The 11,503-nt window shown below is 38.4% G+C and overlaps 1 protein-coding gene across 2 annotated transcripts; it reads right to left on the minus strand.

Moving 5' to 3' along the window:
* Nucleotides 1–1,744: 1,744 nt before the first annotated feature.
* LOC118233665 (CKLF-like MARVEL transmembrane domain-containing protein 7) lies at nt 1,745–8,708 on the minus strand. 2 transcript variants are annotated; one of them, XM_035429481.1, is made up of 6 exons: nt 8,600–8,708; nt 7,600–7,715; nt 4,646–4,822; nt 4,170–4,268; nt 3,435–3,516; nt 1,745–2,730 (listed from the first exon to the last, which is right to left on the minus strand). In XM_035429481.1, the coding sequence occupies exons 2-6, from the start codon at nt 7,705–7,707 to the stop codon at nt 2,717–2,719; spliced, it is 480 nt and encodes a 159-aa protein (XP_035285372.1). In that variant the 5' UTR covers nt 7,708–7,715; nt 8,600–8,708; the 3' UTR covers nt 1,745–2,716. The 2 variants fall into 2 exon arrangements, with proteins under 2 accessions (XP_035285372.1, XP_035285373.1); XM_035429482.1 differs by lacking the exon at nt 8,600–8,708 and adding an exon at nt 7,992–8,082.
* Nucleotides 8,709–11,503: the final 2,795 nt, after the last annotated feature.

Raw genomic sequence — 11,503 nt, forward strand, 5'->3', positions numbered from 1 at the left:
TGCATTGGGGTGCGATTCTGGCGGATCCGACAAAACTTACTATCATATTTAGCCTACTGCGGGCGGGAGCGGGCCGTCAGTAGACATGCTGCGGGTCCCATAATTATTTAATATTTAATTAATATAACAATTAACAAAACTGTTAACTGTGAACAAAAATGTTTTGACCATCTAAGGTCTAAATGTGTGACTGATTAAGGCTTGTTTCACACCTACTGGTGATTACAATTTGTTCTTAAAGCAGGTGTGTGAGGAGCAGGAGGGAGGCCATTTTGTAAGAAATAGGGTTGAGGTGGTTTCTATGGAAAACATGCAGATTCCCTGTTGTATTTTTTAAAATGTCTTTTTGTTATACTCCATATAGCAGATGGTTTTAAATTATTCTGTATGACAAAGTAGTGGCCAGCTTTGTCACAAATAAAATAATGGGTGGCCTATGACTTTTGCACAGTACTGTATATTTTTGCTTTACAAAATTGTGCTTCTTTTAATAAATTTAAGAAATTACTCTGATTTAAGAAATTCCCAGTTGCTCTATCAGTTAGTGCCCTGGTTTAAACTAATAAAAGTCGCAGTTCACACCCACTTCCTGATCAGGGTCAGACCCCCCCAATCCCTGCCGTAATTCGAACACTGGGTGTAAAGCAATTCCGTGGTGAATTCAGGAGCTACGTTTTAACTGCACTGCAAGTGCTGAGTTTCTATGCTGAAGATTTTCTCAGTTGAAATGCTTTTGAATCCATTCTGGAATGTATCTGCATTCTCCACAGTTAATGCTGTACATCCAGTAGAGCCTAAGTCTGGTTCTGGCCAAGCAATCCTATAATGAATTATAGCAGTGGAAGATTTCATATGACTTAAGTGCCATAAATAAAAACATTTTTTCAATCCATCTCTCTTTCTCCTCCCACCTTATAGTACAGTGTGGAATCCATCACTGTAAATATCAAACATTTTTCAGCAGCCTCCATCTTCCAAATCAACCCTAGAGCTCTCATTCCACTGATGCAATTACTAGACATTTCACCGGGGGCTAGCATTGCCTTTTGTTTTTCTCTGCTTCTTGTCATCTATGTCAAGAAAACCTTGTGATGCTACAAACATCCAAAATACTACACTAACCACAAAATTGCATGCCTCTTCACATCGGATAATCGCTGGTAATCAGTGGTAACCTACGGTCTTGATAACCCATGTAGTCAAGCAGTCCAAGGCCAGTCCACTGGTCACTGGTCCACACTAGTTGCACTAGGAGCACACTGGAATTCTAATCTTTGGGCAAATAATTACTTGTTGGTATCCTTAAAAAAACAATCTCCTATGGAAATATGACTGATAGTACACTGCAGTTTACCCACTTAGAGTGTAAACCTCTGTAGAGGTTTGAACCAATTCACATATGAATAAAATAGTCTCACAATGTGTTAAGAGTGAACTCCTTTTACTTCAGACAGCAAAGGCACACTACTGGATAAAAAATAAAATCACTTTGATGAGATGATAGCAATCCAAGCTCATATAAATGCATTTTAAAACAAAGTGAAAGGCACCAATTTTTATAAGCGATGTGATACTGTATCGTGCAGCAAATATATATTGTACCATTGCTTGTCTGAAAAACCATAGGCTTTGAATTCACTTTAGAATAGGACAGAGAGCACCGCAGTAATACATTCCAAATTGTAAGTGAATATTTCTTTCTAAATAACTTGTGTGAACAATGTGTCACACTGACAGATACATCTAATATTGTGATAATTCTGTTTTATTTATATTATTTGTTTTTTAAATACTTTTTTATACAACAGTGCAACCAAATCAAACATTAGCCCACCAAAAAATCAGGAATAAAATTCCAAACCAAGCAAGAATATGGCTTCAAAACCAGCCAGAAATATTCATACTGGTGTATAATCCTCCATACACTTGTAAAATGTTTTGCACTCTTAAAAATATATAAATTAGCTAGTTTCAAGTACAGTAGAACCACAAATCTTGATAGTAACATTTGGAAAATATACTGTTGAAATGAAAGCTTTGATGGTGCAATGTCCATGGTCCATTTCCATTTGCCATTGTGCATAGCTATTTCCTATTTTGCTGTTGGTGGATAGCTATGGCGATTGAAATCCGATGAAGTAAGAACCCGCTGGTTAGATCTTTGATTTCTGATTGGTTAGTTATATCCTTTACTCGGCTGGCAATCAGTTAGGTGGTTCAAGACCATGTGCAAAAAAGCACTGTAAATCAAGTTTTATAAAAGAGGTTCCGTTGAAAACAGTCCCCAGGTTTGGAATGTTGCAAATTTCAATCTGTAGTTGCTACAGGTACAAACGGAAGTTTGGAGACATAATTTGTATTTCATGAGAGTGGACTGAATGTTACAAACACAAATACAGCCTCAGAAGTATAAACAATTTTAACAAGTACAAAACATTTTTACAAGCGTACAGACACTGATTTATGAATCTGAATATTTTTGACATTGCTTTGAGGCCATATAACAGCTACTGATTTTGCCTGATGTTAGTTTTGCCATGAGCAAAACTACCCACGATAACCAGTGGGCTGTGCTTGGTGGGCAGGTTTGGTATTGCATTGTTCCCGGTTAATGTGGATCCACGTGTTTGATGAGGCACTTGAAGTGAAGCAGTTCAGTCTGAAATTTGAAGACAGAGTGATGATCTTTGGAGAAAATAAATCTACTGCCTCACTTCTAAACTGCTGAACCTAAAAGAGAACAGAAACTAGTTAGTTTTTGTTTTCAAGCAAACAGTTCCACCTGTTCTTTCATTTACTTATTGTGAATTTACAAATTGATGTAGAAAGTTGGTCAAGCCTGGGGTTTCTCCATCATATAGTGTAAATTCAAGGAAAAAATATGTTTTTGGTCCACATTTAGTATCAGACAGTTCTATTTGTGAGACACATTCAAAATGCAATTGCTATTTTATTGTATGCTATTGTTATTGTAATCTTGTCAGTTTAGTTTTAACATGAGATATTAAATTATTGTGTTAACCTGTCTCACGTTGTTTATATATAAGGCATTCCGCCAAAATTTGCACCACACTGCCACAATCCATTCTGAAGAATGGTAAACTAAAGTTTTGAAATGACAAAAACTATTTGCAAATAAATATGTGTATATCACATATGCATATGTAAATTAACATGTCCTTTTCAATATGTAAAACAATTAAATATGAAATCACTCAAATACTCAAATGAAATGCAGAGTAAGTTACTGTGTATTATACAGAAAACAGATTCCCATCTGGCTCTAATGAAAAACGATTATCAATTTCTATTCCCACTGGATTACTGAATTGTTTTACACTAATGTTAACTGGTCATTTATCTCACAGGAACACAAAGTTGCCTGACAACATGACTGTTGATGAGCAGATGAAACACATCGTGAAAGGACTCACTTGATTGCTTGGAACCAGTAATGACCTTGTGTAACTTCCGTATGCTTATGGCCATCAGAATCGCGCCTATAAACCCGAAAATCTGTAAAATAAATCAAGGGTTGTGAGGCTTGTATTCAATGTTCAGCTCACATTTCCACAATAAAATTACCATGGTCCCACTCAAATAATGACAACACCTTCCGAAAACTAGCAAACAAAATGACAAATGTTATTGGTCATTACCATCACAAAAGTCAGTAAATACCTATCATTAGATGAAAGTCAGGCTGAATGGTAAAATTCTGCATACATTTCCCTCTCCTGCATCTCTCTGACCTCCTTTTTAGAATATAATGTTACAATGCTACCATATTAGTGTAAGAAAAGTTATGAGCTATGTGTTTACACTGAACAAATTAATATTTTTAAGAAGCTATGACTAATGCCAAATCACTTGAAACATTAATGTAATACCTTGCTGTGATACCAGTTGCACAAAAAAAAGCTTTTCAATTTATGAAAACAGCCATACGCTGAACATGTAATGATCATACTATGCCTGTTAAAAATTGGAATTTAAAGGGGACGGCTACAACCAAACTCAAACCAAACTGAACTTATTGCGAAAAACAGTGGCTGGTAACTACAGAATTTGTTCCATAAGAAAGATTAACAGAGAGATGTTTCCTTAAGTTTAAAAATCTACATGTTATATCCGTTTTAACAGAAGGGCAAAAAAAACAGACTACTCACTGATCCCAAGACAAGTGACATGAGCCCCCAACTGCTTGCGGCTGCCACTATGGAAGCAATGAAGATGAGGAGTGCCCCCACAGCATAGTGCAGGAACTCCTGATACAGTGCACAGGAAATCACAACCTCACAAGTCTCAATTCCTACTTTTTCATCAAATGCATGCTTACAAATCCATACTGTGACACTGACAGTAATTTTATCTATAAAGAAAGAAAAGATTTTGGTCTTTTATTTATTGGGTTATACAATACAAGTATAGCCAAAAATGAACAACAAAACACCACATTATTTCCTAAAGCAGTGTGAGATGTAGAGGTCAAAGCTCTGGACTATGGGTTGGCATTCTGGGCAAGACAATGTCGCAAGATGTTTCAGTATAGACAACACAGCTATGTGAATACGTTGCAGAAAGAGTTTGAAATTCACAAATAACAACAAATCATTTCAGTCTAACTTGAGTCAGAACCACCTACCGTTAACACCCAGTTAATGTAGGGCACTTTGCCATGAAGTCTGAAGATGTGCATGAGGAGGAAGATGAGCAAGACGAAGAAGAACCATAGGGTGACCACCTCGAAGAAACGGAAGGCGTAATGCTCAGGCCAGTCCGGAGCACAGCACACAAGCAAGAAGGCGATCAGAAGCACCATCTGCAGAGGAGAATTTCCAGGCAGTATAGTGCAAGCAGGTTGAGCTACAGTGCTCTCCATAATGTTTGGGACAAAGACAGATTTTGCTTTTCACTCCACAATTTTTAGATTTTTAAACAAACAATTAATGTGTGGTTAAACTATAGATTCTCAGCTTTTATTAAAGGATATTTTAAATACATTTTGGTTTCACCATGTAGAAATTACAGCACTTTTTATAAATAACCCCCCCCCCCCCATTTCAGGGCACCATAATGTCTGGGACAAATGACTTCACGTGTGTTTCTTATTAATCAGGTGTGTTCAATTGCTTCCTTAGTTTAGGAATAAAACAGTTTTCAGTATCTAGTCTTGATTCTAGGCTGAGAATCTGCTGTTTAACCACATGAAATGTTTGATTTTTAAATCAAAATAGTAGATTACACAGCCAAATCAAGAAAAAAATGTCTTTGCCCTAAACATTATGGAGGGCACTGTATTACTACCGCTGTACTAGGGTTGCCCACTTGGTGAATGAATCCAAACAAGAAGTTTCTTGTTCCCTCCCAACATTTGATGTCTCCTGGTTATTAATAGCTGACTCTGACCATGAGAGTGCATCCTGACCCTTGCTCTCACCTTGGATGGCCACCCTGGAGCCCTGCAGAGTACAGTTTTTAATGCTCTGTATAAATCCAGTGTTGATGAGATGAACACTATCAGAGTTTATTTAACACTGAACATTTTACAGTGTACATTATCATCCTAAACCTGAACCAGGGCCATACAGAGGTAACTGTTTGTAGGAAAGGTTGGAGAGAGAAGAAGAGAACAAACTCTCTATACAAAGTAAACAGGAAAGGACAAGAGTGTTGGCAGTATAGTCTTACACAGAAGCGAGGAAGAGCCTAAATATAAGTGACTCAGAGAGGATAAAAGGAAGGAGACTGAGGCTGAATATGCAGCATCGAGGAATGAGGCAAAACCCCACACACCACAAAAAACAGCATTTTGGAATTAGGTCAAACTATAGGACTATGGGAGAGTGTAGAGTTAATTCAGAAGATGAAACAGCACAAAATAAATTCAGATTTAGTAAATGCAGTTAAAACCATGTTTATTCTGACATCATGTGGGAAATGTCTCAGTGGTTTGGAAAGAAATGACAAGAAAATAAAAGGAAGGGAATACTTAACTGGAAGTACTAATGTTTGGGGAACCTCATTTTGAGGGACCAAACTCAAATCTCAAATCTTCTATCTTTGTAGTAACATTTTGCTTCAGCAAGACCACAGGTGAGAGCTTTTTTAAGTGTATTCTTGCTTTGAGATGATAATTTTCATATTAACATACATTAATTACATGCATTAATAACAAGATTAATTTACTGGGCAAGTAGCACATAACCTGTAGAAGCCCTGAATGTGAGAATATTGTACCCAGATACCTGTAAAATGTACTCTTATTTCTCAATCAAGAACTTGGGATGAAGGGTCTGTTTAAATCCTGACTTTAAATATTTACAGATCTCACAATAACTCATAAAAAGCATCTGAGATTGACCCATGCAGTTAACCTTTAAGTAAAGCCTTGCTCCCTACAGGCAGCTAGAGTGGACCCACATCAACAACATCAACTCCCCTACATCTAGAGCAGGTGAGATTGGTTAAATCAGACCAATTGTATTTTTTTGTTGGTTAGGAGTGGTTTCTATGGCATGATTCAAGAGGAAGGTCTTCAGCATCAAGTGATGTTTGTTGAAAACCTAGCTATTGAACCCTCCATTGAGCCACTGAGTCTGTGGCTTATTAATCTTTTGAAAAAGCAGCACCACAACATGCATGCAGCCAGCTGCTCCTCCCTTGTATCCTCTTTCCACAGTATCTCAGGGGATAGTCTGGTGGGTGTAAGCAGATCTCTCATACTCATGGGCAGGGCCCTGAAAACCATCCTCTTGCCACTACAGCTTGGCATAACTTAAATATAATGGACTGAGCTCATAAGTGCACATAAAATGCAGAGATGTGTGTGAGTGAGTGTGTAGAAAACCATTTTACTCAGCCGTGGACTATACTGTAGTTACACACTTTAAAATGAAGGCAAAAGCGCGGCGTATAATTTGGTATATGATTTGGTTACTTGCTATCATGAATGTGCCCTTTAGATATCCGTATTGAGGATGGCTTATTGCTGACATTCATTATAATCTAAGTGCCTTATAGCTTACATTTGTAAACTATAGTCTACAGCTATAGTCAACATTTATTAAGAAATTAATGTTCATTGGTGCCATGTTTTTTCAGGAACAAACTGATGCGGAACACGTCTGCTACGCAACCTATTAAAGCAGCATGGCTGCAGGATGACACCGACATGTCACATTGCGGGATAAGCCAAAAGGAGTAAAACATGATGGCCTTATTATATCCTGAAAATCAATTCTGCTATTAGCAATATATTCTAACCCACGGAATAAATCCCAAAGTAGCATACCGTATTGGCGATATTATAGGTTAGCTAAAGCTATGCAGGCGTTTTATTTATTTTTTACATTAATTTTAATATGAATAAACTTAGCAGCTCCCATTTCACCAATGTCGCAAACGAGAATGGGACAGTAACCCAAAACGAAAACATCAGTAGGAGTCTGCAGGATAGCCTACACTATGCGCAAACACTGCCTACCAAGAAGAAATACGGAAAACCTATTAACGTTGCGAATGCCGATGCCAGTGTCCGTTGCATGCCCTTAGTGAGCGCAGTACCGTACCTATGCCCGACGAAAAAGGCACACTCACCACTTGAGCAATCCTCAGCATCCCTTGTAGAGATTGAGTAAAAGCAAAATTCATAATGCTCCCGTCAGATGTCGGCGAAGTGGCTGGCGTTCCAATAGTGTGAGACATCGTTTTTCCTTTAAAAATAAAAAATAAACCCCTTTAAAATAATGACTGGGATAGTTATTTTGTCTCCCAAAACGCATACGGCAACAGCGAGACAGAAAGGGCGTGGGACCGGCTGGGGGAAGGGCTATCGGGCAGGAAACGCTGTCAGTTGTTCCTGGTGCATGTTTGGTCACGCAATTGTTAGCTAAATGAGAGCAAGAGAAATATATCGGATACAATTTAGGACGACCGATTTACTGCAGTTAATTGCTTGTAGAAATTACGTTTTCATGTTTCCAACATACCCCCGGAATTTCTGCGGTCAGCAAAGCTGCACCTGCACAAACATACAAGAATTCAAGCATGCGCTCATACGCGTACTGCATTGCCTGCATGATGTGCACTGCGCTTCAAGAAAGAAAATCGGCACACAACCGTAATTCTATGTACATTTTTTTGCCTTTTCTTTGTGCAAAGTGGCTAAGATGCTTGTATGAACACTTTTGACAAAAAGAAATCTGAAATTCAAAGCGGGACGTCTTGTCTTTATGCTGCTGATTTTTAAGCTTTTTTTTTTTTGGTGTAGTCACGAATTAAATTCTGGACAAATGGTATCTGTATATATGATGCTGTGTTATCTGAAAAAAACGCATCCTTTCATGTTCTTCTTTTCTTTTCACTCTTTTTTTGGTGATGTACAGGTAAGCTGGCTACATAACATCAGTTATTAGGATCTGTCCTTTGTTGAAGTGAACTGTAAAAAAAAGACAGCATTAAATTATTCATAGCCCAAAACAGTGGTGCTAATGTCAAAATAATATTCACATAACTCAAAATACAAAATACATAAAGCATTCTGCTGTTGTGCTTCACCCCCCTTTCTCAAATAATGCAAGAGTTGCAATTTTCTTACCTCAAATGACTCATCCCCTGTAGCACATACAGTACACATGCACATTCAGATAGAGTAGTGTTAAGGAGCACCCTCTACCAAGTGACCAGTTCTGTGTAGTGCTTTAGGCACTCTGTTCAATGCATAACTTTGTTTCACAGTCACACAAGGCTTTTATGTAAAAGCTGTGTTAGGCTACAAGATCTAGATGCTTGATTAAAACATAACTAATTCAGATGCTTCAATATATGTGTACTACATGATACAATTACCCAATTCAACATCCTTTCATGCTCTATGGCATAAATAAAAATGCTGAGCAGGCTCGGTTGACCTCGATTTTGGATCAAGATGGCAAGAGGAAAAGATCTAAGTGGTTTTGAAAGAGTGTTCATTATTGGGGCACGGATGGCAGGAGCTTCAGTTACAAAGATTGCTTAATGTGTTTCAGTAGGAACAGTGACTAAAGTGACATCTGAATTTAGATCTATGGGAAATACATCAGTGAATAGGGTCGGAATTTGTGGTCGAACGCGTACATTGGATGACAATGACCGTGCATTAGTGCACTATGTAAGGAAAAACAGAAGAGCAACTCTTCCGCAAGTGACTGACAATGTCAATGCAGAACGTGATCAGACTGTCAGCAAGAACAGTCCGTCGACAACTACACAGAAAGGGATATTGTAGTATGGTTGCAGTGCATAAACCCCTCATTACAAAACAAATGCATGTTTGAGAGTTCAGTGGTGCAAAAACCATTGGCACTGGTGTACAGAGATGTGGAAAAAAGTTATATGGTCGGATGAGTCATCCTTCACTATATTCTCGACAAGTGGGCAAGTGCATGTGTGGCGTACACCAAGAGAATGGTACAGGCCTGAACGCTTGACCCCTACGGTGAGGGGGTCCGATGACTCTGTGGGGGGCATTTTCCTGGCATGGTTGAGGTCTACTTGTCCCCCTAGAGGGAAGGGTCACTGCAAATCAATACAAAGTTATTATGTGTGATTACCTTTATCCTATGATGAAAAATTTCTATCCTAATAGGAGTAGACTCATCCAGGATGACAATGCCCCCAATCCACAGGGCACGAGTGGTCACTGAATGGTTTGATGAGTATGAAAATGTTGTTAGTCACTATGGCCTTCGCAGTCACCAGATCTCAACCTAATTGAACACCTATGGAATATTTTGTACTGACGTGTTAGACAGCACTCTCCACCACCAGCATCAAATGAGGAAATATCTTTTGGAAGAATGGTGTTCCATTCCTCCAGTAGAGTTCCAGAGACTTGTATAATCTATGCCAAGGCACACAGAAGCTGTTCTGGCAGCCCAATACCTTATTAAGACACTTTATGTTGGTTTATCCTTTAATTTGTCACCCTTCTGTATATCTTCCAGTGTAATCACTCAATTTAAAAAAATTCTGTTGATGAATACTGACTATGAGCTTGAGAGTGTGCACTGATGCTATATCATTGTATATTCTGAAACACACACTTAAGTGTCAGTAATGACACCTGATGGAAGTAGACTGCAGTTAATGGTCAATGCATTACTTTCATCATAGCTACTCATTCAGGCATGTACAATGTGCTACTTAGTAAGGTGGTCTCAGATGTACAAATGTAAAATTAGTAAAGGTGCATATTAGGGGTGCCTCCTTGGCACACGTACGTATGTTGTGCCATCATATCACAATAATCTTAGTTTATTGATTTATACCAATATGTTTGTTTTAAGCAATTATCGGCTGATACCGCCAACCTCAATAGTATTATGTATCCCTAGTTTACATGGGCTGAAATCAACAGCCATGGTTCAAGTTCATGTCTTCAGACACATTTCTCTAAAATAAATAAAGATTGTTCTGTGTACACTACGTGCAAAAACATATCAAACCATAAAATTGGGACTATTTCCAAAAAATGCTTATTCATTTGTCCTCCTGACATAGTGTCATAAAAATCCAATAAGGCATTGACTATTTGATTAATATAAATAATACATTCTGTGTATTATTGACATGGGCAAAGTGAAAACATTGCGAGATGATCTGGAATGGCATAAAATATCAGAGCTTATTATTTTCTCTGCAAAAGTACATCTGTCCTATGATTTTTTTTTTTTTTTGCCACTTTTGTGGTTGCTCAATTGCCTCTGCTCTACCATCCTGTAGCCACCATATGTCAGACAATTAAAACCGCAGTGGGGTTAGGTTAGCTTGTACTTGGAAGGGAGTCGGGATGGTGGTTTTCAATTATTTCACAGATGGAGTGATTGCACGATGTGCTCGATTCCAAATCGATTCCTAGCATTGGGAAGAATCTATTTATAGAGCGCACTTGGCCAGGTGGCACCACTCTTTGTACAGAAAATGCATGCATGAATAACAAGGCACATCAGTGTCCACACTTTTCAATCATAATACATAATGCTTAGCCTATTGTGTCAATAAACACAGTCAGTGCGAGATATGATGCAAATAATTTTATTCTCAGTTTACAAATGTTGCACGCCCACTAAGCAAATATGTAATGGCTTGGCTGAATACACAATTCTAATTGGCCAGGATGTGTGCATTATTTTTCCATGTACACCCAGTTATGAAGTCGTGCCTGCAAAAGTGCAATCACCATTCTAAATGAACCAACCAGCTGATTAAATACTGCAGAATGTTCTGGTACATCTACCTTAGATCCTAATGCTCCCTCCTCCAACATGTGGCTCTGTGTGCTGGGGGGGTTCTAGTTTTTTTTGTAGTGCGATCTGCTCCTGACTTTGTGTGGGCCCAGTATCAGTGTCTGATGTAGCCTTGCTAACTTGGCTATTTGTTTTAATATAGTGAGCTGTATGTCCCAGCTGGTTACACCAGAAACAAATGGGCTGCCCATCTGGAGAATGCCTGTACCTGTTAG

This window comes from Anguilla anguilla, chromosome 8 (genome assembly GCF_013347855.1).
Source record: "Anguilla anguilla isolate fAngAng1 chromosome 8, fAngAng1.pri, whole genome shotgun sequence".
Lineage (NCBI taxonomy): Eukaryota > Metazoa > Chordata > Actinopteri > Anguilliformes > Anguillidae > Anguilla > Anguilla anguilla.